Source organism: Pangasianodon hypophthalmus, chromosome 20, assembly GCF_027358585.1.
Source record: "Pangasianodon hypophthalmus isolate fPanHyp1 chromosome 20, fPanHyp1.pri, whole genome shotgun sequence".
NCBI lineage: Eukaryota > Metazoa > Chordata > Actinopteri > Siluriformes > Pangasiidae > Pangasianodon > Pangasianodon hypophthalmus.
In genome coordinates, this window is record NC_069729.1 from 17,322,883 (window position 1) to 17,349,848 (window position 26,966).

General features: G+C 39.4%; 1 protein-coding gene across 1 annotated transcript; it reads right to left on the reverse strand.

Moving 5' to 3' along the window:
- Positions 1–11,296: 11,296 nt before the first annotated feature.
- Positions 11,297–26,867, reverse strand: dhrs3b (dehydrogenase/reductase (SDR family) member 3b). The gene is made up of 6 exons (XM_026932675.3): positions 26,119–26,867; positions 16,992–17,135; positions 16,158–16,277; positions 14,219–14,457; positions 13,173–13,298; positions 11,297–12,541 (listed from the first exon to the last, which is right to left on the reverse strand). Exons 1-6 carry the CDS (start codon positions 26,311–26,313, stop codon positions 12,457–12,459), a joined length of 909 nt encoding a protein of 302 aa, XP_026788476.3. The 5' UTR covers positions 26,314–26,867; the 3' UTR covers positions 11,297–12,456.
- Positions 26,868–26,966: the final 99 nt, after the last annotated feature.

The following is a 26,966-nucleotide window of genomic DNA, read 5'->3' on the forward strand; positions in this document are numbered from 1 at the left end:
AAAAATATGTGACGTTTAAATTAACTCCTCTTGGATTTTGATTATGTGTGTTATATTAGTTTGGGAATTTGGGTCAAATTTATTAGCACAGAGCTCATGTCATATTTTTCCATTTAAAGGATTTTTCTATTTAAAAAAAATGTTCTTTTTTCTTTGAAAATCATGTTTGATATGTAATTTATGAGAAGTTGAACATGTGTGGAAGCTAGAAACCTTTTGACGCAGAGTTTGTGTGCTAGGTTAGCTAGCTAATTTAGGTAGTGTTAGCAATGAAGAACAATATGGTGTAGTAAATAAATCAGATATCTTAAATAAATGAATTGGTGAGAAAATGAAAATTTACAACGAAAGTCTGAGAAATTGGAGCTAGTTAGCTGGCTGCTAGGCTAAGTTAGCTAATGTCAGTGATATAATGCTGTAAAAGATGGCAGGAAAAGATGGGAAGAGATATTCCTGGCTTATTTTTAGTCATTTATTGGCGATTAATAACAATGTGTGTATGTGACTGAGTTTAAGACAACCCCAAACTGGATACATTTCTGTTCATATTTCTGTAATTCTAGTGAATTATTATTGTTGAAAAAGTGTCTCTAGAGCATATTTCACTAGACTGAGGGGTTTTAATGGGTTCTGAGTAGTTTGATGCACTTGTGAGTGTCACATTATGAAAATGTATCCACTTCAAAAACACACACAATCAACACAGAACCTCCACTACATTCCTGAATTTTAAGGTAAAGTGATTATAACCAAGTCTCGATCTCGATGACAAGATGATATCACGTAAGCAGCAGTGTGGCCTGGTGTTTGATGTCCCGGGTGCAGCAGTGAGACAGGATCATTCATCACCTCTATGGCTAATTACTCCACTGAGTGTGAACTCCTGCCGTTACGCCTGACCTCTCACTCCCAGGTGTTGAACCACCAATTACTCTTTTCAGCTTCTGTGCAGCTCTTCAGCACTTTAGATACGCGTGTGTGTGTATGTGTGTGTTGAGCCACAAAGGATTCATTCCCTCACACAAACACACAAACAATGTCTAGCTACTTTGGGGAACATAAATTTATTAGCACAGTGCTCCATTTAAAACAGGCTTTCTCTAATGAAGGCTCTGTGGCTTTGAACAAATCGTGTTATTTATTAGAAATTTATTAGAAGGTCCACATGAGCATGTGGAACCTAGAAACCTTTGGATGCAGAGTTTGTGTACTAAGCTAGCTAGCTAATTTAGGTACTGTTAGCAATGGAAAAAAAATAGGTGTGGTAAATTAATCAGAAAGATCTCAATAAATAAACTGGTGAGAAAAATAAAATGTAACCAGAATTTAAGCTTCATTAAACGTGAGACACGTCTAGACAAGCCTAGAACGTTCTGGATTTTCAGAACAGTGGGCTCTTGGTTATTTTACAGGCTGTCCATCAAAAGGAGGGTGGGGCTGTGAACAGGAAGTAATAATAATGTAATAATGGGTGAAAATAAACATTTTGTTGTCACTGTGAGGAAGCCGAAAAAACATACATGAATGACATTTATTACAGTTTCACATAATCTGTTATGGTGATTTCAGGGTTTTGAATTTTAGACATTGTTTAAAGCAAGAGCTTTTGTTTCCGATGCTAAATTGTTTCAGTTCATCATTTTAAGCTCTGCGTTGTTTTAGTTTTTCGTTTCAAACTCTGAATTTTATCATTTTATACATACATTGTTTTAGATTATCATATGCTTCATTGTTTCAGTTTATCAGTTCACTCTGCGTTGGTTTCATTTTTTGTTTCAGACACTACATAGTTTTAGTTCATCATTTCAAACTCCGCCATTTTATTTTATCGTTTCAAAAACTGCTGTGTTTTAATTTATCGTTTAGATTGTATTGGTTTATCATTTCAAAACCTACATTGATTCTGTTTAGCTTTTCAAATGCTACCTTATTTGTCAAGGATACATTTTTTTGAAAAATATAATGAATACAGTGTAGACTGGGTTAACAAAACTAAACAGTGTCACATGTCTACTACTTATAGCTACTTAGCTAATAAAATAGCTAAATGGTTTATAAGCAACTTGAAAACTTTCATCATCACCTCGGCTTGAGAAATGTATCTAAACTACAGTTTGATGAGATAAATGTGTAACGAGTTGTCTGAGATGCAGAATTAAAGCTAAGGCCAGTCTCCGCCCTCTTTATGCATCACCACTGGTGAATTGGTACACAAGTGGGCAGCCTGTTTGGACGTTTCAGTGAGTGACTTCCTTTCCGAAGTGCCTTCCTTCTGACCTTCTGAAGGAAGCCAAAACCTACCGAGATACTGACCACATCTATACATGAAGTGTGTGTTTTGAAAGTGTAGGGGTTGTCGAATGTGCAGTGTGTCATTTTGGTTCTGAAGCTTCATTTGTGCCCTGCCGTTTTTGTTAGTTTTGGACCACACTCAATTACATGTCTGTTCAAGACACTCCCGGGCAAAAGTGGGTTTATTTTGAACTTGGTTCAAGTGTAGGCAAGCAATGAGTAATATTTAGCCATGAAGTGAAACAGTAACACAGCACTACTCTGACTACATGCACGTGGTCCTCCTCAACATGTTATGAGAATCAAATGGTCCGTCATTTGTTTTACATTATGGTCTTTAATCCTCATTCTTCACTGTTGACAGCGTCTGTATTAGATCGTAATGTAATGATGTGCTCTGTGTTGGGGTTTTCATGGTAAACAGAGTTCAGCCAAAGGCCTCAGAGCTTCCATAAAGAGCCATATTCCTGTGGTTTGTCTCAGCATGAGCTGTGTGTTTAACACGAGCTGACGCACTGCCACAGGCGTTTATATATCCGCTGTTTCCCGCACAGATCGAAATGCTGAAATGACGTCGCCTTGATTTAACGATGAGAGAACAACACTGGTGAGGTGTTTACAGAGTGAATCATGTAAACATCCATGCTTTTTAAGACTTGTATTTATTTAGTTTGAGCAATGCACTTAATCGCTTTTTGTTGTATCAGATATACAGGGTTTGTACAAAAGCTTGAAAGTTTTTCATTGTTTGAACAAAGCTGTCAACATTGCTAACAAGAAAATTCTAGGGGTGTGAGAGAGAAAACACTCTGATCTGATATTGAAGCGCAATCAGCAGAAATGCTTGAAGTCTATAAGCCAACTTTACAGTATACAGTTGTTACAAAATTAACATGAGGGCATGTCAGATGTGTTTGTCCATATCATGCGAATAATAATAAATGAATTGTCTGTTGTCTTATTTTGTAGCTCTTGGCATCAGTAGAAAGACTAAGAAAAAGACTTATTATAAAAAGTATTTTAAAAATTCACAAATAGCAAAAGAAAATACTGAAAAAAGAGAAAATTATGAAGTAAACTCTAGCATACATACTAAAAGATATTAAATGACAACACACCTGTCAACACAAGTCCAAGATACTTTTTTTTTTTTTTTTTTTAAATAAAACAAATCCAGGTAACTGGTTTCATTTTCTCCCACTCAGATCCAGCCAGATTTTTATTTTTTTTGTATTTGATCACTATACCATCAAGTCGTATGCTTCTTGTTTTTCTGTGTCCGCACAAGAACGAAGTTAGCAAATGCACAGGTCACAGGTCACAGTTACCAGCAAATGCACCTTTCCCCTTCAGTGAATTCACTTTTCTGCCAGGTGATTTTTTTCCGTGTTTGGTCCAACCATTGCTTTAGCTGAGAAAGTAGAAAAACTTAGTTTTCAGGTGTCACTTGTAGCAAAGAGTTAAAATCATAAATGTTATGGCTGAACTGTAGATGCTAGCACCTCTGTTTGAAATGCGCTTTATTATGTGTGTACTCAATCACATTCAGTAGAAACGAAAACACTTAAAGAGAAACTAAAGCATGACAAGCGTTACAACACTTGAGTATTAGACTAAAATAAACAAACTGATAGCTAGCATAATGTTAGCTAGCTAGCTGGCAGCATTCAGGATAATAACATAACTCCTTGATAACATGGATAACAATGATAACATAACTCCTTTTAGTTAGATGTTAGGACTCGGTTTATGTCAGTGATACTGACGTTAAATGAGAATAAGTCTGATTACTCAAAATTAAGATTATCAGAATGTTACATTCCTAGGAAAGTTTGGTTCAATGCTTCCATAAGCATGTCTAACATGAAGCAAATCATTATCACAGCAAATGTTTTTCGACCCTTTTGGGAATGTTATCGTAAAGTTACAGCCTCACCGTCTTAGAACCTGTCGAATACTATTCTAATACTTAACATTCTGATTATCTTCTTGGTTGGGAAGTGCTGGAAATAACATTTTTGCCCTGAAAAAAAGCACTTTTCTGCTGTGAAGTGATGGATGCTCTGTGCAGAAATTTATTCACGCTTTCTGGCTCGCTGATCGTCTCTGAAAGATCAACGATGACTGATCTGACGGATTTATTGATAAACTGATGCTGGTTGTCAGACAGAACCCTGTGATGTTCCTGATTTAGATCCCCGCAGGTCCTCGCATCAAACGACCTCATAAATCCGACGGGAGCAAACACAGCGGCAACGGGTCAGCCAAAGGTGACTCACTTTGTTTCCTACGAAGGACGTCTGTCTCTACTAATTAATGACTGAACGTTTCGAAACATCTGGTTGTTCGCTCATGACTGGACCTGCAGGTTTAAAGTGAATGTGAACACTTAAAGCTGTCTCCTCCACTCATTCAGTCTGGCTGTTAGGCGTACACACAGCTCATATCCTTTTCATGACCAACTAAATTATTTTACCTTGATTAACACTGGGGCTGCAGTAACAAGGGACACTTCCTCTGGATCAAAGTGGCAGGCTTGGTTGTAAAGACGTGAACAGATTGTTAATAATTTGGGTGTTGAAAATAACTTTGTTAATAACTTGGCTGCGTAGCCAGTCAGAATGTGACCAAAGAATCTGTACGGATAACTGGTGTCTGCATGGATTCCCAGTGCCTGTATAGATTCCCTGTGTCTATATAGATTCCTGGTGTTTGTGTGGATCCCCAGTGTCTGTTTAGATTACCAGTGTCCGTATGGATCCCCAGTGTCTAAACGGATTCCCTGTGTATGTAGGGCTTCCCAGTGTCTGCATGGATTCCCAGTGTCCATATGGATTCACAGTGTTTGTATGAATTCTCAGCATCTGCTTGGATGCAGATCCCAGTGCCTTTATAGATTGCCTTTACCTGTACGGATTCCCAGTGACCGTACAGATTCTCAGACAATGGGGATCCATATAATGTCTGTACAGATCCCCGTTGTTTGTACGGGTCCCCATTGTCTGTAGTGTCTTTATAGATTCTCAGTGTCTGTATGGATCCCTGGTGTGTGTACAGATCTCTGGTGTCTGTATGGATACCCGGTGTCAGTGTCTAGTGGTTAAAGATCTCACCTAAACAGGTTAGGCTTGATTTACTTGTGGGCTGGGATCAGAGCTGAAGCCCAGGCTTGAGGTATGTTTGAGTAAATTGTTGTTGATGAACCATGGAACATGTCTGTTAGTTTTAGGTTGTAGAGATTTTATTTCAAGGCTCCTTTTTTGCTTCTAGTTATTCGTTTCATTCCAGTGACCTGCCCTTTTTCCCCTTCTGTAATAACATACGAAAGAAACTATCTCTGTGTTGCATAGTTTGTACAGATTCAGAGAATTAATCATTTGTAATGGATTTTTTTCCAATTACCCCAAAACATGTTTTGGTAGTTTTGTACAGTCGTGTGCTCTCTGCACATGTTTGCACTGTTCTGTGTTTGTTTTATGTAGCACCTTGGAGAATGTTGTTTCATTTCACTGTGTACTAACTAGCTTTATATGGTGAAATGACAATAAAAGCCACTTGACTTGACTTGACTTGATATTAATACAATCAAACCTATGTTGAGTGTTCTTTCTGCTCATGAGCATGATCAGAGCTAAAGCTTCCCTGGCAGAAAAGGTCCATGGTGTAAAGCAGGGCCATGTGGAGGAAGGTGATTTGACCTGACCTGGTTCCACCCCGTTATGTAATTCCTCGCTGAATGTGTCTGGAACTGGCTGTGATCGCCGCTCTGTTGTAGTCCATGGCTTTGATCTGTCGCTGCGATAACACAGTTCCAGAAACCAGCACTAATGAAAAACAAGATAGAGCGGGACAGGAAGTTCACTCTGGCACTCTAAAAATGGCTCTCAGCAGAGATGGCCACGAAGATAAGTTTCTCTCTGCACAGTCTGTGCACAGAGGAAGTGTTTGTATTAAAGCATACACCCCAATACACCCCCAGCTCAAAAAGAATCCTGCTAGATATCTTTCTGCCAAAATGGGATGGGATTTACTTCTCAAAAGCTATTTGGACCTTAAATGGTGCCATATTTTGGGATCTCTATTTCTGGGTCAGTTTCACTGAAATGGCACTATCAGTATTAGAATATCAATACAGCCTCAGAGGAGCTGTAAATCATGGTAATTGTTAAGTAAGGAACAAGGCGTGACATGGAAAACCACAAAGTGATCCATCCTGAAGACTGTCTAGTGTTGGAAAAACTTTAAAGCTTTACCAAGCATTACAAAGCACTGACACTGGAGACTCTTTTCAAAATGTTAAATAAACATCTCCTTACAGAAAACTTCACCCTATTGACAGTTACACTCTTTTAACCTGTTTACTAAAGAAACAATAATGTATAAGGAGGAGCGCCTTTAATATAAACATGTGATTTGCCTTACAGCTGGAATGTTTGCAAGAGGTCCTGTTATAGAAACTTAATCAATACCTTCTACAGCACTGTGGCATAAACACACTTATACCACAGTGTGGTTGAATGCTCGAATCTGATTGGACAGAAGGTGCGCTTTAATTTTGTATAACCGCACGGCTTAGACAGTAGTTACGGCTGTAACATGAACAATAGGATTACATTAAAGTGATTGTTTTAGTAGGTTATTTTTCTATAGTTACAGCTCATACACATTGTTGCTTAACGAGGAAAAATGTATAATCGTTGATATGGCAATGGTTTTGTTAGGAGACAATGTTACGAGGAAGAGCACGGCTGACCTGGCAGCTACGCACGCATGATGGCTGGTAAACTCATAAATAAAACTGTAATGAACAGAATACAGTGAAAAAGTAAACAAAAAATTATTTTGTACATGAAAGCAAACGTCAAATGTTATATTTGGCGAAAATCAGTAGTGCTTTTAGCACTATGCTGTGAACCTCAGACTCTTAGACAAAAAATCTCTATATTTTTTTAAAGTTAGGGCTAAATAATATTTTGCACGAATTATCCATTTGGCAGCTACTTTTTTCTAGGAGCCTTAATATTTTTATGTCAATGTGGACCCACAGCATGGGTATTTTCTAGTCCACAAAATTTTCTGATATCCAGGCTTGCTGTGAGCACACTCGACCCTTGACCTTGAGCCTCAGCTGCCCATAATTCTTATCTGACATGGCAACTGAGGCATGGAGATCGGCTCCTCACTGAGGGTCAGTGCTGTCCCATTTTTTTCATAGATTTCTACATGATGAATGAAGGCTGTGCCAAATTGGGACCAGTCACAATCAGGAACTTTTTGACACTATAGGATACAATAAATTCACAGGATTGAAGGTAACCCTGACTTTTCCATGTCAGTAGTCTGAATGATTAAATCCTGGATTGTTGGATCGCAACTTTAGGGATGTCCATGAATATCCATTATTAGCAATTTGGAAGTGACTAGTCAATAAGAAAGTTTCTTGAAGGGATAATGACCCTGCGTACTTTCAAACATTGCAGCAAAAACCCTAACATTTTGTCAGCTTAATTTAGAGACTTCTCCAGCCATTATGCTGCTTTTTTGGGAGTAAAGAAAGTAAAGAAATTCTTCAGTTGCCTCATAAGCCCTTGCAATTCTTCATACTATGGATCTATGGGATTAAATAAAGTGGTGTGGATTACAGTTTAGATGCATAACCACAAGGATTTCTGCATTAAGACTCTACAAATCCCCTCTTCTGGGAAACCAGAGAGGAGAAATAAAAACCATTGAGCAAAGATCTAAGCCTTTCATCATTATTCCAAATGTGGTCGAGGTATTGGGGACTTTTTTAGTGTCCCAGGAATCTCTACCTTTAAAATTGAAACGGGTTTCCACTCTAATGGATCATTTAGAGCATAACAGATTATCCAGTGTTATTCAAGCTGAATTTTACGAGCAAACCAGTATGCATTTTATGACTCACTCTTTCCTCAGCACCTGTGGTTGGCCTGTACGCCCCAGCATACAGACCCTAAGTGAGTCGCCTCACTCCCTTTCTCCTCCTGTAAATGTCGTGATTTATCTTATATTTGGCTAACCCTGCACTGAACCTGCCTTTTGGGACTCCGACCCTTCTCCTTGAACATATGCATGGTGCTCGGTAACTGTCTGACCCACATGCTTCTCCCAGCTTTGGAAATGGCCGATCTGGGGCAATGAAAACCAGTCCCCGCAAGAGGCTCCTATTTCCCTGAGCTGAGCACATTCCCCTTACAGCTTTTTTTCCATGTCTGCTGAGCAGGTCAAATATGGATCACAGTGTGTGCCTGGTGTTGTAATCTTTTGATGAAGGTGTTTGCAGCGCTTGATGATTCAAACGATCATTTATGAGGCTTGTTTGGCAGCCAGAGGTTGGGCATTTCCCCATTTTTCTCTTTCACTTTTGCATTGTTCAGACTTGCACTTCAAGCCGTGATTGAGGTGAACTCATAGTCTGTTGAGTGATCCTTAATCTGTGCACAGGACAAAATCCTGTTGATTTAGTGTCAAGCACGTTGTCTTCAGATGAGTTAAGAGTTTATTAGCCACTACTTTCTTAGAAAAAAGTTAAAGTCCTAAGGGTTCTTCAGTTGTCCGTCTGGGGGAAACCATAAAGGATCTGTGGAGAACCCTACAACAGTGTGTTGAAAACTTTTAGGAAGCAAAGAAACCTTAACTACACCTAGAACAACTTAATGAGCCATTGAAGAACCCTTTTCTAAGACCGAGTACATAACAAACTAGCAAATTGGTGTACAACCTCAAGCTGCTGCCATTTGGCATTTTTAAAGGCAATTGCCAAGAACCCCTTTTCTGAGGATATATGCTCAACAAACTGGCAATTCAGTGTAAAACCCCAGGCTACTGCTATATGGCATCTTTAAAAGCACTAACTACCCCAAGACCCCCTTAAAGAACCATTGAGGAACCTTTTTTTCTAATAAATGTATTCCTAACAAACTGCCAAATTGGTGTACAACCCCAGGCTACTGCCATTTGGCATTTTTAAAAGCATTACCTATGCCAATAACCTCTTATAGAACCACTGAAGAACCCTTTTTCTCAGAGTGTATACCTAACAAACTGGCAAATTGGTGTACAAGCCCAGGCTACTGCTATATAGTATCCTTAAAAGCATAAACTATGCCAAGAACCTCTTTAAAGAACCTTTTTCCTAAGGATATACACCTAACAAACTGGCAAATTGGAGTACAACCTCAGAGTACTGCTATATTGCAGATTTATAAAGTTAGTATCTTCTTTATGTAAAAAAAAAAAAAAAAAAAAAGAAAGTTTGTGAGAGATACCTATGGTGGCTAAAAGAAACAGAAGCACAACACACGAACATTACGACCACAAGTGACATACGCTATCTACTTAGCTAGCTAGCTGTTAGCAAACATTTTCAAACTTGCCTGGCTTTGGCATGAATTTCCTTCTTGGTCTTTGAATAGTAACAATAATGTAACTTGGTTAATACACCCTATTTTGAAAGTATCAGTTAAAAAAAACTTATATTAATGAGATTATAATCGGCTGACTGTTGGCTAGCTAGATAGTAGGATTATACAATGAATCATAGTTTCATCGTTATTGTGACAAATACTTTGTAAAGTATATACTTTGTAAATGGAAGTTGGATAAACAGCACTGCTCAAAAACATGACTGTAGCAGGGGGTCGTGACCGGAAAGAATGAGTTGTACTTTATACTCATACTGTTTACACTTAACATGATGGTAACTCTGTTCCCATAATTCACATATTACAGACCCATCCCTACCAACTACACCCTTTCCCAGAAACAAAGTATGCTCAAATAACTAAGTATCCAGCTGTGCAGTGCCCACAAGGCTTCATGGGGTGTCAACCCCACTCTTGCTGATGCTACATTATTATTAGCTACTGAAAAAAGATGAGTGCTGCAGGGTCAAATTCTGGAAAATCAACAAGTAGCAGGAATGTAAGTAAGGAGGAATTGGTACCGAAAAGCAGAGGCACAAAATGATGGTCATGCTTTCTAGTTTTTCAGTTTTTCACTCAGTAGTCAGTGTAATATGAATAGTTGGAGTTTTCAAGTCAGATTTGAATTTTGGCATTAAGCCACAGGCAGTGTAAGATTTAAATCATGACATTTCTACACTCAGCATTTAGTTTTCATGTTCAGTTCAATAAATCCTAAAGCCTCTTTTGAAGGCAAGCTGTGAACTCTGCATAACTCTGTGAACTATGTATATGTACCTAATATGTAAGGGCAGATAGATAATCTTAATGGTTCAGTGATTCGTGTTTAAATATTTGCAGGTTGTCATAAAACAGACTTTAAGCACGGTCACCTGTTATATTGTGCAACTTTGCTCTTAGGCCATAGAGTGCAAGTTGCTAAATGCAGCTGGCTGCTTGTTTTCTATCTCCCACACCACCCCATTGCTGCGTTTCCTCCACTGGCTCCCTGTCCCTTCCCACATCAGATTTAAAACACTTCTGTTTACCTACAAAGCCAAAAACAGACTACTGTCTACCTGAAGGCATTTATTGAACCCTGCTGTACACCACATTCCCTTCGAGCCCCTATCATTAACCCATCATCCCTCAAGGTAGAAGGACGTCATGCATCAATACTCTTCTCTGTCCTGGTACCCAGATGGTGGAATGAACTTGCCCTGGCCGTCCAAACAGCTGAAACATCAAATGAAGAATGAAGACCTACCTCTTTACCAAGCACTTAAATGAGCACAAAATTAAAAAAAGGAAAAGAAAAAAAAAAAAACACTTAGCCTGTACTGTTTTTGCTGCTGTACTAACTCCTCTCTAGCATGGTTTTAGCTTGAAAATATTCTTATAACCTATTTGCTCTTACATGAGCATATTTTTGGAAACTAAAAAGCACTTTTGTTAGTCTCCCAGGATAAAGGCGTCTACAAAATACTGTATATACAAACACAGAGTACATATATTACAGTAATTGTGTGCCAAATTAATATGTCTGATGAGCATGTATTAAATTTGCAAAAGTCAGTTTCCACCAGACAACGACAAATATTCTGGCGGAAACTGGTTTTAATAATGAGAAAGTGTATCAAGGTTATGCTTCAGCATCTCAAAATGATCAAAATGTGCCATTGTTGGCTTTATATTACATTTATATTATATCACCATACACTCAAACCTCCAATACCAACATTATTAAAATACAGTGAAAAGGTAAAAAGGTTTACATTCATACATACGAACAGAACAGAGATATTGTATTCTGTAGTTTTTTTTAATGTATCTCACAGCCTTTAATTTGTGTTATGTAAAGAGTGGATCTGCAGTTATGACTCATAATGACTATCAAGAACAAATAGTACTCACCAAAACCTAATTTAGATTTTGTTTTCTAGATGTACTTTGCATGTAATGTAATTCATGCAGTTAATCTTTATGAATCACCTAGCATGTGTTATAGCATGTGATATTTTAATAAATCGGCACACTGAACAAGGCCACGTGCTACAGATCAACATCAGGCCATCAGGTTTTGTAGAACGGCTCACTGTCTGTGGAGATCTTTAACATTTACCTCTTGACAGGGCTACACTCTCTCTTTCTCTCTCTCTCTCTCTCACACACACACACACACATACACACACTCTCTGAGCTCATTTCCTGAGCTGGAAAAAAGCTGCCATGGTGTCACATTCATTAAGAAGATGTCCACCCAAAACTGGCAACGATGTGAAGCTCAAATCCCTTCAGGAATATCTGACATTTTTCCTAGAACACCCCAAAATTGTGTTTTATCTCCAAACTGTTTTTTATTCAAATGCTGTATTTTGAGTGACATTAGTTTGTTAAAAAATAGATCATTTTTTATAAGAGAAGGTTAAATACAAATTCGAAGGCTCTTTTCATGAGTCTGTTTGCTTTTCTTTGCTGATCGAACAGTTCAAAATCCAGTCTTTAAACCAGCAAAAGCTGACCAGAGGTCAGTGGTGCAGTCTGAACAACACTGAGCAACAATGTGCCATACTGTCTCCTTATTTCTCCTCCATTAAAAGTCTCTAGAAAACTCTGCAAGGACAGCTGACTCCTCGATTCATGACTTTTCCGTTGTTTCTGATCAGCTGCGTCCGGCACACAGAAGTGTAACACACTCCATCTTTAATTAAGGTCACATACAATCTTTCTGTAGTGGTTCTTATGTCCGTCCTTTGAAAGTGTTCATGCACGTGTAGGTTCCAGAGAACCTGTGGATTTCCTCCAGAGCACTTTGGGGTAAGATGCTGTTTTAAGAGATGAACACAGAAAGAAAGTGTGTTAGAAAATAAAACATATGACATATTCTGTAGTTTCTGAATGTGTTTACTGCATAGAGAGAGACCAGAGGTTAAACTGGGTGGGAGCAAACAGGATGGGCGGAGCTTTGTTACTATAGATGGAAATCAAATGACTGTTCAATGTGAAATACTGACAGACAGACGACCCCTAAACAGCTACATGGTATGCTACCACCCCAACCGATTCTCTCATCTTGCTAATTTTGTATCTTGTGCACGTTTCCAATCCTTCCTGGTGTTTTTTTAACTTCCTACATAAATGAATTAATAAAGCATTCTGACACAGGCTGAGTATGCAAGTTTCATTGCATAATGCTGATACTAATGACCTAATAACTTTTAGAAAAAAGTTTTTTCTGAATGTTTAACAGTTATAACTTAAACAGAAAATCCCTTTACTGTAGAGTTCTACATGAAACTGTTACAGTTTCCACCAAACCAAAGACTATTCTTTCACTCCGACGTTGATGATACACAATGTTATCAACGTTGAGAACTCGACATAACAACAAATACACCCAACTGTACTGTTCCATCACTTCCTGAATCCCAGTTTAACCTCTCATACAGAACATACCTTTTGAGGATAACCAGTGCATTCATGGTCCATGGAAGATAAACGAAGGCTGTGTTGGTTCTGACTGCGTCCACTGTTCTCTGTGCAACTACCTCTGGTTTCAACGGTGGGAAGAGTTTAGGGAACCTGTTGAAACCAAACGAAATACGGGTTAAAACATGTCATGTCCATTTCAAAATACCATACATACCACAATCATAAATAGTGATTATAAAAATACATACACATCCCTGGGGATCCTGAGGGTCAGGACTAAAATATCATTATAATTGATATATCAAACTATTTAGTGAAACAATAATGTCGCATTTTTCAAACCTGAAAGATTTCAATTGGTTTCAATTACAATTTTATTTAATGTTTATAAAAAAAAAAATAAATGATTTAATACAAAAACAGAAGGAAAATCTATTTTAGCATTGCATCATCCCAATTAAGGACATTAAGGATCTTAGGACAGAAATAGAAAAACTAAAAGCAACAGAGTTTGGACCTTGAGGCATGAGAAGTGTGTTGTGGGAATATTTATTATGCTATTAGTAAAATATCATTTTGCCAAATTTTGCCAAAGAGATTTTACCAAAAATGAGATAAATTGAATATAATACAGGGATTAATTAATTTAAAATTTCTCATATATGTAAAAACACATTAAAAATAAACTTTTATTTCATCTTGTTAGGCCAGAATTACCTGAAATGATCTCTGTATTATTGTTATTATTATTATTATTATTATTAATATTATTATTATTATTGTCTACCATTATTATTATTGTTTTATAATCAAATATAATCTCAAGCAAACAAGGTTAATTTTTTCATATATTTTTTCATATTATTCGATTTTAAGAACGAATTAAAAATGGCATCTTGATCTAACACAACATATGGATTTATGGTGTATAAATTGTGATTTTTGAATTTCAGATATATATGGTTTGTGATTAAAATGTCAACTTAATATGGCTGATTTTAACTCAAACATAACCAGGATTAAATGAATATTATAAAATATGTCCTGCAGAACCAGATCTGACATCTCACCTCACTCTCATGCCCTGGAACATCTCAGTGTTGGTGTGGAAGGGGAGCACGGTGGTACATCCCACCCCGGGGCAATCCAAAAGGCCGAGGGTCAGGCTCTCCATGAAGGCCAGAGACGAGGCCTTGGACGTGCAGTAGTCTATTGTGCCAGGTATGGGTGAGAGAGACAGGATGGAGTTGACGCAGACGACGTGGCCCATCTGCAGCTCCAGCATACGAGGCAGGAACGCTTTTGTAGTCTGGGAGATGAAAAGAACAACAAACAACTATGAGAAAGGTAATTGTATCGAATCTCATGCAGGTGCTTGGAACTCAGACGGGGGAAAAAATCATGTGAAGAATGTCGTAACCGCAAGTGAGGTTTTCCATTTCTTAAGAAGACACGTACAATTCGCTCATCCTGAGATAAACCTGTTTGATCTCGTGTCAAGCCAGGAAAAAGTCCAGATGCAGGTTTGGAGAGGTCTAGACACACACTGGGATGTGCCAAGTGTTTTGACAGAAAGTCTGAAATTTGGAATTTCCCTCGTTCTTACACCAAATGATGCCACTGGGAGAACCACTAGTGCTTCTATCTTTCTCTGCACGTAAGCCTGATTTGTGTTTCCTTCTAAACAGGGTTCTCAAGCCTTCAAAAGGTCAGAAATTGATGGGAAACTGAAACTATACACCATTTCCGAGTATAAAAAGGGATGAAAACTGACAGGAGCTTCGATCCTCCATCTGGGAAGGTTAATATCAGTCTAACAAAATCTTTTTTTACAGTGAGATAAAAGTGCTGTTCCCTTTTAAGTGAAGCAGCTCATAATGATTTTACAGATCAAGTAGTAAAGATAAATTCGACGCTGTTTCATTGTTAAGACAAAGTCTACAATGTTTTGACCAAAAATGAAACAATGTAGTGTTTGTCAGCGCTTCTTGGTTGATATGTAAGTAACATAACACAACAGGACATGCTGTTAGAGGAAAACAATCAATGATGAGTGGGTGTAATGTGGCTGTCATACTTTTTATTTAACAAAATAACAGTTACATTTAATGTGGAATGTCTACAAAACAATTTAGTGTTATTACTTATAATAGCTATAAGCAGTCATTTCTATTTTCCTCTCTCTTGGCAAAAATTAGACAAATTAGACAAAAAAAAACAAAAAACAGGAAACCAATTCGTTGGAGAAACCTTCATCATATTAACAATGATGCTTTTGTTTTAAATATTTTAATGTATTTATCATTAGTCTTGTATTATGTGGAGTGTCCAGCATACAAGTCCCTCTGAATGAGCTGTTACTATAGAAACGATAAAGTATTAGAATGAGTGTGTTAATATTAACCTGTGATTTGAATTACAGCCGGCACTATTCTCAGACCTGCTATAATGGAAAATTAATCAACACCTTCTGACCTATTAGAATTGAGAATTTGACAGCATTGTGGTATAAAACAGTTGAACATATTATGCTTTTTGTTGGTTGTTTGAAACTGTTTTCTCTTTAAACACAACATCATAGGGTTGGTTCTTATGGAGTCATTGTTTTTTTTGGAGAGTAAATGTCAGTTTAATAGCTACAGAACAAGTTGGAAATGAGTCATGCAAGTGTTACGCTTTAATAAATAAGACCCGAGGAAAGTTTTAAAGCCTTAAAAACACTGTAGCTTATCGTGTCATGTAAAACAGCAACAGGCATCAACAATTTATTCAGAATAGGCTTTTAAATAAATATTTCCCATTAGATTGTGTGATTGCTTCGTCTTTCTTACATGAAGCCAAAACAAAAACTAGAACACCATCAGAGCTGAAGCTGTGATTTGATTTGAACACAATCATATGTGCACCTATTAATACTTCCTGTATACTACCCCGCCCCCTTGTCTGGTGAACAGACTACAAATAGCTAAGAACATTCCAGATGTTCAGACGTTCACTTCAGTGACTTACCCAGAACTGCCCCATCGTGTTGATATGCTGCGACTTCAGCAGGGCGTCATCATCGCTGTCCATCAGACTCTTCCCATGCACCACTGCGGCATTGTTCACCAGGATGGTGACGTCTCCGACCTGTCATGATGAAGAAAACAAGACACGGACCACCTGTAAGATCCCACACGAGAGTGACCCACTTACTCATCTGGCAGTGTTCCCACAGTGACAGGAGCTGAAAGCCAGCTGTACAGCACATTCTTATCGTCTTTAGACATTTTAAGTGAGGAGTTATCTATATCGCTATCTGGTGGGGGGGAGTCAAGCTAGCAGTCTGTTCCATCATTGGAGGTCGAATAGAAATACAACTTCCTCTTGAGCTCATGTTCTGTGAACTATTTAATTTAATCATGGATGTCCCATTGACCTAGACAGTACTGAACAATTTAATTTAATTTAAAATACCCAATGCATTCTCTTTATCTTATTTATTAGCGATTTAAACAATATATAGAAATACACACTTAACACCTTTTTTCTCCTGCTTCTGAAACCAATGACAGCAGGTGTAAAGAGTGATTGTGAAAAATTGACTATATGTGAAATAAAAAGTTGGTTTTAATCGCACCTTTCATTTTTCACCTCTTTATTATGAAGTCCAAATGGACTCCATCACTGTACTATGAATTGTTTTAATACGATTTTGCATATTATGTATGTTTATGGAATTAAACCAACAAGACAATATTCATTTTTGGTATTTTTAGCAAACATCTAAAGTGGATTATTCGAAGATAAGGGTTAAGCACTTGGATGTACATGTTATTTTAAACAACAGCGATCCATAATTACCTTTTCTCGTACCACTTTGGCTTGCTTATACACTTCCTCCCTGTTGGCCACGTCGCATATAAAGTAGTGGCACTCCGTCCCCATGAGCGTTATCTCCTCACAGGTGTCCTTCAGGCACTTCTCTGTGCGGCCCCACAGAATCAGCTGGCAGGAGAAAGGGATTGTAGGTCAAGGGTCAAATAATGTGAAATACTGCATATCCAATACAAGGTAATTTTAAGAAAAAAAAAAAGTTATTTCAGTTGAAAACAGGAAATGTTTTGTAGGATTGTCACATTTCCGCCCTAACCATACCCTTCTTGCAGAATCTCTAACCATGCCCTCCTGCTCATACAGAAACTCTAGCCACGCCCACACATTCCCACAGAAACTCTAACCATGCCCGCCTGCTCCCACAGAAACTCTGGCCACGCCCACCCACTCCTACAGAAACTCTAATCAGGCCCACTCGCTCCCACAGAAACTCTGACCACGCCATCTCGCTCCAACAGACACTCTAACAACGCCCACTCACTCCAACAGAAACTCTAAAAAACACTCTTCCACTCCCACAAGAACAGTGTACTTGCCCAAACACTACTGCAGAAAATCTATCTACGCCCTCAGCTTCTGCAGAGACTATATCCACACTTTTCATCTCCTGCATAATCTCTAACCCCGCCCACACTCTTGCACAGTCTCTAACCCAGCCTACACTCCTGCAGAATCTCTAACCCCGTCCACACTCCTGCACAGTCTCTAACCACGCCCTTCCGCTCCTGCACAATCTCTAACCCCGCCCACACTCCTGCACGCTGTCTTACCCAGCCCACACTCCTGCACAATCTCTAACCACGCCCTTCCGCTCCTGCACAATCTCTAACCCCGCCCACACTCCTGCACGCTGTCTTACCCAGCCCACACTCCTGCACAATCTCTAACCACGCCCTTCCGCTCCTGCACAATCTCTAACCCCGCCCACACTCCTGCACGCTGTCTTACCCAGCCCACACTCCTGCACAATCTCTAACCACTACCTTCCGCTCCTGCACAATCTCTAACCCCGCCCACACTCCTGCACAATCTCTAACCACGCCCTTCCGCTCCTGCAGAAACCCTAACCCCGCCCACACTCCTGCACAATCTCTAACCACGTCCTTCCGCTCCTGAAGAATCTCTAACCACACCCTTCCGCTCCTGCAGAATCTCTAACCACGCCCTTCCGCTCCTGCACAATCTCTAACCCCGCCCACACTCCTGCACAATCTCTAACCACGCCCTTCCGCTCCTGCACAATCTCTAACCCTGCCCACACTCCTGCACAATCTCTAACCATGCCCTTCCGCTCCTGCAGAATCTCTAACCACGCCCTTCCGCTCCTGCAGAATCTCTAACCACGCCCTTCCGCTCCTGCAGAATCTCTAACCACGCCCTTCCACTACGGCAGAATCTCTAACCCCGCCGTTCCGCCCCATGCAGAATCTCTAACCACGCCCTTCCACTCATTTAGAATCTCTAAACATGCCCTTCCGCTCCTGCACGATCTCTAACCACGCCCTTCCACTCATTTAGAATCTCTAAACATGCCCTTCCGCTCCTGCACGATCTCTAACCATGCTTATATTTTGTAATGGATGGTGTAAGTGCCTGATATGAGATTCATTTGAAATCTGGTTTGGAGCAAAATATGAGAAATGATCTTGTATCCAAAGTCAAAACTTTACTTTCTGAATAAGACCTTACGAGAATTTACAAGATCCCTCTGCTATTGCTAGTGAAGTTCTGGTTCTCGTCTACACAGAAAATGGGGAAAAAATTGCAGTTCAAATGTAAGATATAGATTCCTTTTCTCTGTGACCTGTTAGGGTGAGGAAAAGAAAAGTGGCTATTACTGAGAGAACAGCGAGGCCACACAGACATCAGGGGGATTAAGAGAGATGACCGTGTGAGGGAATTGGTCAGGACAGGGACACGGGGGGCCGTGATTGGGCAATTAGATCTGTCAGTCTGTGGGGTCAGGGAAAGGTAATGAAATAAGGGATGATGCTGCCTATTCTTCATCTCTTGCTCTCTCTCACACATTCTTGGTATCATTACACGGCCTAGTGGGCAGATGAGTTTAGTCATTTTCTGCTCCAAGACGCTGGAAACTGCTGAAAAGTGTGTGAGAGAAAAAGAGGCGAGCAAACGATGAGGTGGCTAAAATCATAGATTGTATTTGACAAAGCAATGATGTGTGAAAAAAATTATACACAAATTTACAGCTTTGGTCTGCCACTGTATTTGACGACATGACATGATATAATATTTAAGTGCGTGTGCAGGCAAAAAATCTTTTAAAGTGCACACAAATGTATGCACTTCCTGCCTGACTGAACTCATTTCTTCAGCCGTGATAAGGCGCCGCTGTCAGTAATTGCTCCACATTTATCCACGTTTTTGTGGGAAATTCTTCTCCAATGTGTAAGAGTGCAATTAAACTCATTCTTACTTTCTAAATTGCCAAACCCAGGCCTTTTTATATCCTGTAATTGCACAGGATCCTGACAAAAGAAGGCTTTGCTGAATCTTTTAAATTCCACTTCTATTATCTGCATATAAAATGCTATTTAGGTTAACAAAATGTTCTTTGCAATAACATTCTTAAGCATAGCTTCCCATCCAGTAAACCTCAGGGTTCTCGACTCAGTGTTTTTGCTATTCCAATCAACTAAATCCAGTCAATGGAGATCATTTATCGGCGCACAGCAGGACTAATAGGAGCATGCCTCGCAGCGTTTGCTTTACGGATGAGAGGCAGTTTAGAGAAATGCTTTTGCGTCAGCTCCTGGGCCTCGCGTGATTGGATTCTGCAGGATAACCCTGACCAGGTATCTTTGCGTGTCTCTGCTCTGTTTGCATGGTTGATGAGGCAATTAGTGGAAAGATCTAGATTGATCTTATAATGGGATTTGACAACAAACTTGATATTTTCTTTGGAGGACACACATCACAATACAATCCCTGTGTGTCATTTATCTGAGAGTCTTATCATGAAAAGTCTTTAAAGTAAGCAACGGCTGACTCTACATTAGCATACAGTAGGGTAATACAACAAGCCACAGGCTATCGCTAATCCTTTTATAAGGAGGGACACCTATACTGAACTGCCATGAACATATAGAAACTAGAGTTTTTCATTTAATTTGTAGCAATACGACACCAGCAATTACAATGCTACGTGTTTGCAAGCACAGTGTTTAATGTTTATATCATGTTCACTCCATTCTCGATTCTGATTGGTCAGAAGCTTGAACAGCAGTCCAATTACAAATTAAAAATCACAGGTTAATATTAATATTATGTATCTATTATTCGATTATGTTATCGTTTCTATAGTAACAACTCATTCACAAGGACTTGAGTGAGGAACGCTTCAATTTAATTTAATTTAAGCTCAGTAATCCAATAAACATATTAAAAATGTGTTACTTAACAAAGTGTGTAATTGTTGATATGATGTGATTCTGTGAGGAGACTGTTATTTAATATTTATGGAAGGAGTCTCCAATGTCAGCGCTTTTTGTAACAGTCTATGGTAAGGCTGTTCCTTTAAGGTTTCGATTTTAAAGTCTTCAGGATGGATTGTTGTTCATCAGCCGATAACCGCACCGATCATTTTTCAAATAACATTTCAGATAAAAAGGATAAATAACATTAATCGTTAATCTTTAGTTTTTTGACCACTGTGCATGTACACAGCATTATCAGATAGCAAAAAAATGGCTTCCATAGTAATAAACAGCACAAAAAATGCTCACTTCTTGAAGGCTGATCATTTAAAGCAAATTATTCAGTAACTGGAGACTGAATGAAGGGGCTAAAATAGAGCAGTGTGTTTCAAATTTATGCCACGTCTCTTTTCTTCACTGGCAGGATACATTGTTTATTGGCAGCACAAATTCCACATGTGCTGTATTTACAATGTTTTCCCTTAATCAGATTACTCAAATGCATGTCAACACGATGATCAGATTATTGCCCAAATCTAATTTTTGTAAACACCCTGTGTCTTAACAGTAGTGATTTTGTGTGTGTGTGTGTGTGTATGTGTGTGTGTATGTGTGTGTGTGTGTGAAAGCAGGGGGGCGGAGAAGAAGGCCACCAGGAGTTCAGGAGGCAGTCGCCTGCCGCTGTCTAATTAGTGTGGAGACAGCGGGGTCAGCCACAGGGCACTGCCCAGCTGGGAGCTGTATGCAGCGCTGCTGCCCTCCCCCACCACACACACACACACACACACACACACACACACACACACACACACACACATAAAGCAAGAGTGCAATTTACATGAGGCTCACTTCCTTAACACCTCACTACCAGTTCCAGCTTCGGCACCTTTAGTAGCTGTCATTGTGCCTGAGGCGATGACCAGAGAACCGACGAGAACTTTGTGATCTGTTAGGATCTGACGTGCACAAATGCTCAGTCCTGGAACCTCAAAGACCTCATACAGACGCGCTTAGGCATAGAACTTCAACCTCATCCAAGTTTAGAGTTAAGATCAGACCTCTCTGCTTGCAGCTAGTGAGCGTGTCAGGCTGCACCTGGAGCTGCGGGTGGTGTGTCGGGGTCTTTTCTGCTTTCTGAAGGTGCATTTATGGTGCAGGCTTCTCAGAGTTGCCTAAGAATGGGCCGATTGTGGAGCTGGCGAGTGCAGGTGCCGTTCCTAAAGCCTTCACACCTTGACAATGAGCGACGTGCTGAGAGCTTCCTTTGTCGCGCAGCTGTAAAGAACAAAGTCTTTATGGGAGTGGAATGACGAGTACAAGGAATAGTTCTCAGGAGAGGTTTCATCTGCCGTTGCAGGAAAGCAGAATGTTTACTGAATGCCTCCTGGAAAAAACACAATGCTGCTGGTATTTTTAGTAGCCTTGGTTAGTCAGTGGTTAGGTTGAGTTAAAAAAAACCTTCATCATTGTGGTCACTGGGGCATCACAGGCCTGCAGTCGTAAAGTAAGGAAAACTAAGAAGCCATTCAGTTCCCTTCCTTTCTGAGTGTAAGAAAATTCCTGATGCTAAGATAAGGTAGATTTATACTTATTTATCTACTTAAAGTAACAGCAAGATGGCATCGGCAATTAGAATACGCATTCTTAAAAATAAAGGTGCCAAAAATGGTTCTTTAGAGAATGTCAGAACCTGGAATTATTAACTGTTTTAAAGAAAACTGATCAAATTTCCTCATCATAAATGCTACCATTATGTGGAAGGAAATTTTGTGGGTTTGTGGGGAAAATGTACTTTATTCAGTTTATGGTCCTTGTTCACACTTTTCATGTTCTTGAGTTTAAGGATTATATCCTGAGAAAAAAATCTAAACGTAAATGCACCCAAAAAAGATTTGAGATGCATTTTAGCCACGTTATATGAAGTGTAACTACATCTGTCTCTCCGAGCCACAAGCATCAACCAAAACTCCTCCCAGCAGTTAAAGCATGTGCTCCATGCATGCACGTGTTTCGTTAGCAAGACTGAAAATGACATGAAACATCATGAAAATGCAGCGACTATCTTATTTATACATCAACTAAAAGGGACAAATGACACTGGAATTTTGTGTTTGAATGTAATGAGATAATTTGCACATCAACATGTAAAACAGCAATGGGATTTCAGTCTCGCTAACCAAGTTTTAAATCTTACAGTATGCACACCAGCTGCATGAAATATCATGAAATGGGGTCCTTTTACTTTCCAGGTTCTGAAAACTTAAAGTCACAGCTTTAGGTCTGACTGACAATGGAGACTCCTTCCAAAAATGCTAAATAAACATCTCACAGAAAACTTCAGCTTTTCAGAAACTTTTCTTTTTAAGACTGTGAGTGAGAGATGGATGGATTCTGTCGCAGCTTTCTAAGTATTTACAGCATTACATCAGTATTTTTAGATTGTGCATCACTACTGTAAAATGTCAACAGTCCCACCCCCCTTTTCAGTCCAAATGAAAGAGCTTAGGGGACATGAGCGAGTGAAAGAGTGAGCGAGGGCTTGGTGTTTTTGAATTGGATGTTTTTTTTTTTTATTTCCAGTTTCTATTTCAAGTATGAGAGCCTCAGTGGATGTGTGCATGTTTAGGATGGAGTGAAGCAGCTGCCACATTTCGTATGTGCTCTTAGCTTTCCACAAGATGTCATCGAATCCTGGTTTGTTTCCAGGCCTGACAGGCCAAGCGTTACGACTCACAGTGGCTAGAGTGCAAATACGACCAAAGTCCAAAGTACATAAAGCTCTAAAACCCATAATAACACATAATATTTATACATACATATATGTTTATTACATGGCTGTAAATGTTTATCTGGATTATGGCATTTGTGCTGCTATGGTAATTCTAAGTAGCTACTTAATTTTTATTATGACGTTCATGTTATATGCATTATATTGTTTTTTGCTCGGGATGGAGTTCAGCCTGATGGAAAAGGCTCTGCTTTCTTCAACCTGAAGAATTCATATGGCATTTTTACAAATTTGTGGTTGGATTCCATTCGATTTCAAGGTCCAACCACTAACCCTGCCCCTAACTTGAACCTTACCCTACCGTTCTATTTATCTTTTCATACAAATTAAGCTTTTGTTATACATTTGCACAAGTGAGACCATATTGTATTCCTTATATTTATAACTGTATCACTAATGTAAGGAATCAGACACAAAAGGGGCATGCAGTTATCGGAAAATAATCAACAACAGGGTGGTGTGATGAGGCCTGATGCAATGCAGAGTTACTGTTACCAACCTGAAGTTGATTATTTTCCAATAACAGCACAACCAGAAGTGTTTTACTCCTCTTATACCACAGCAATATTGCCAATGATTACAGGTTTTAATTTTTTAATTATCCATTTACAGTTACGTTTAATGTTATTGAACATCCACCAAAGAAGTCGTTTCCTGTTATAACGTACGTTAACGCAGCTATAAGCTGTCATTCCTTCATCAGCCCATATTTTTTCTTTCTCTTGAAGTTAAGAAGACAAAAAATCCACAGCTTGTCATGTCACTAAGAACTCGCAACGAGCAAAGTCCTCTGTCCTGATGTCAGAAAACTTAAACGAAAAGCTTTACCTCTGAATGTTACAAAAAGCTGACGCTGGAGACTTCTTCCAAAAACGATAAAATAAATGTCTCCTCATAGAAAACAAGTCTGTACAAGTCATACAGCGATATTGTGTTAGAACAAGCGCATTAATATCAGCCTGTGACTGGAATTACAGACAACACTTCTGTTAGAGTTGCTGTTATGGAGAATTCTGCCAATATTAGGACATTTAAGTCAGTAGCTAGCCTGTTTTCTTCTTCAGGTCTCTCACGTTTCCTGCCCCTTTCACTGTGCAGACTGAAACAACAGTTTCCCAATCACACACACATGTTGTGCAACAGCAGGTTATGTAAAGTTTAACAAGGTGTCTATGAGTTCTGGAATCATAACAATGATATTTATGATGTGATGGGGAAAAAAAGCACAGTAACACCAACGAAATCTATTGATTAGCTTAGCAATAACGTAAACTAGCATGTCTAGCAATAATGTAAAGTAGCATGTCTAGCAATAATGTAAAGTAGCATGTCTATAGGTGTAATGTAGTGAAATTTCAACTACATGCACATCGCTGCTCTGAAGATATCAGCCAAAGTCTGATTTGAGGACGCTTTATTAGTCACTGTTACCTTGCATTCATTTCGGAGAGCTCCTTTCACCTACTAAACCTTCAAATCATCGCGTGATCACTGACCTGTCTGCTAAAAAAACAACTTTTTGTATCATGACAGGATTCTATAATCTTAGACTAGTGATCGATTTCAAAAGAAATCTACTGAAGTGTAACAAATGAGTGTCAGTTGTCCCTGAGACGTCATTTCTTTTACATTTTTACTTTTTTACGGTTAAAAAATAAGAACTTTGTACACAACTCTTCGACCTCGAGTTTGTTGAACGACAGACACCAGAAGATACAAGACATGGCAAAACATATTGTAGCGCTTCTATACTTGAGGATGTTTTAAAGATACGCAGTATATATCATGATATATAGTTGTGTTGAGCTTTTGCTTAAAAAAAAAAAAAAAAAAAAAAGCAAACAACATAGTTGAGCCACAAAACATTAAGGATTTATCAAGAATAATACAAAAAATAGATTTTAAGATCCAATCAGTGACGTGTTACAGTCAATAACAGTGATGTTTAAAGCACTGAGACCTGAAGATATCCATAAAAATGTATCACATTTGGAGTATATCGCAATATTGATATCACATCATCATATTTCCCAGCCATAGAAGAAACAATACTTAGAAAAATAAAAATTTTTCCATCGACAGCTTTTGTGTGGTATGCACAAATCAAAAAGTGTTACACTTGTGACTCAATTAGAGCTGAGTGATATGATAATGTGATATAAACATTGCAATATATTATCATCACGATACATTTTTAAGGGTATCATCAGGTCTCGGTGCTTTTAACCCCACTGCTGTTCACTGGAGCTACAAGGGCATTACAAGATTTCAATTAAATTGAACATTTTGGTACTGAATGTTAGAGTTGTTCCTGTCATGAGAACCAAATGTGCATGTCATTTTTACACTTTTATACTGTATTTTTACAGATAAAAATGAAACAAACTTTGTGTACAACTTTTCAGCTGCGATTTTGTTGTAAGACAGAGACAAGAAACAAAATGACAGCAGCATTGCAATATATATGTAGATATACATGTGTGTGTGTGTGTGTGTGTGTGTGTGTGTGTGTGTATATGTATATAGTAGCGCTTCTATACTTGAAGACATTTTAAAGTTACACTATACATATCATGATATTTAGTCTTGCTAAAAAAAAAAGACACACAATGGTTGAGCCACAAATCAAATGGAATATTTTGGACTTGTTTCATGCCCCCCATATACAGATTTCATATACGAAATATACCTATGCATATCGTGTATCGTGAAAGTATCGTGATTATGATCTGACATATCGTCCAGGACTAATAATTCATCTGTGCGCGTCTTGCAGTGCGTAAACCCGCGCGCAGTCTTCTGCCTATTTTCCCTTATTATTATTATTATTATTATTATTATTATTTTCGTTTTTAGATTCGGTGTTTACCTTCTTTGCCCCGCACTTGGCGAACTCTCGGGCCAGGTGCCGACCGATGCCGCGTCCTCCTCCGGTAATGAGGACCACATCCCCGGACAGATCTCTGCGTTTGCCCGGGATGAAGAAGCGCACGAGCGCTTTGACGGCGCAGCATAAGATCTGAAGAGGCAAAAGCAGCACGGAGCACAGCGTCCTCAGGTCCATGTCGGTCCCGTCCGGTCCGGTTCAGTAGTGCCGCGTGCGGTGCTGTGCTATGCGCTGCTGTGCTGTGCGTGCGGTGCTGTGCGGTGCGGTGATGCGCGTGCAAGCCTTCACAGTCACCCCTTCTGACGAACCTCTTGATTCCCCTCAAAAATATTGCTTTTTTTTTCTCTTTTATTCCAGTTTGCCCTCGTGCGGCTTTAGTGCGGACGCTTTGCTCGCGCGTTCTCGCTTCTCTATTTATTTACGCGTTCACGCGCCTCATTCCACGAGCAATAACAAACTTCTATAGAAATAACTGGAGACTTTCTTCTGCGCGCGCGGAGTGATCACCCGTAGTGACGGCGTCGCCTCGCGCTGGGGTGAGCGAGACTCTCAGCTCCAGCCGCCGCCACGAGGGACTTTTTAAAGTGACCGTTAATCCTGATTGACAGCTCGCGGGCTGAGGGAGAAGTTCGTCGCCGTCGCCCTCATACCTAAAAAGCCCGGATCGAGTCGATTATACAGTACCTGCGGCGCGAGCGCACCACCACGAGAGGACTGCAGGTGCTCATTCAGCACCGGGAATGTTGTCGCGAGCTTGTTTTCGCGTGCTAAGTCCCCTCCCCCTCGCGAGCCGCAACGTTCCGTCACCTCGCGGCAGCCTTGTCGCCTTT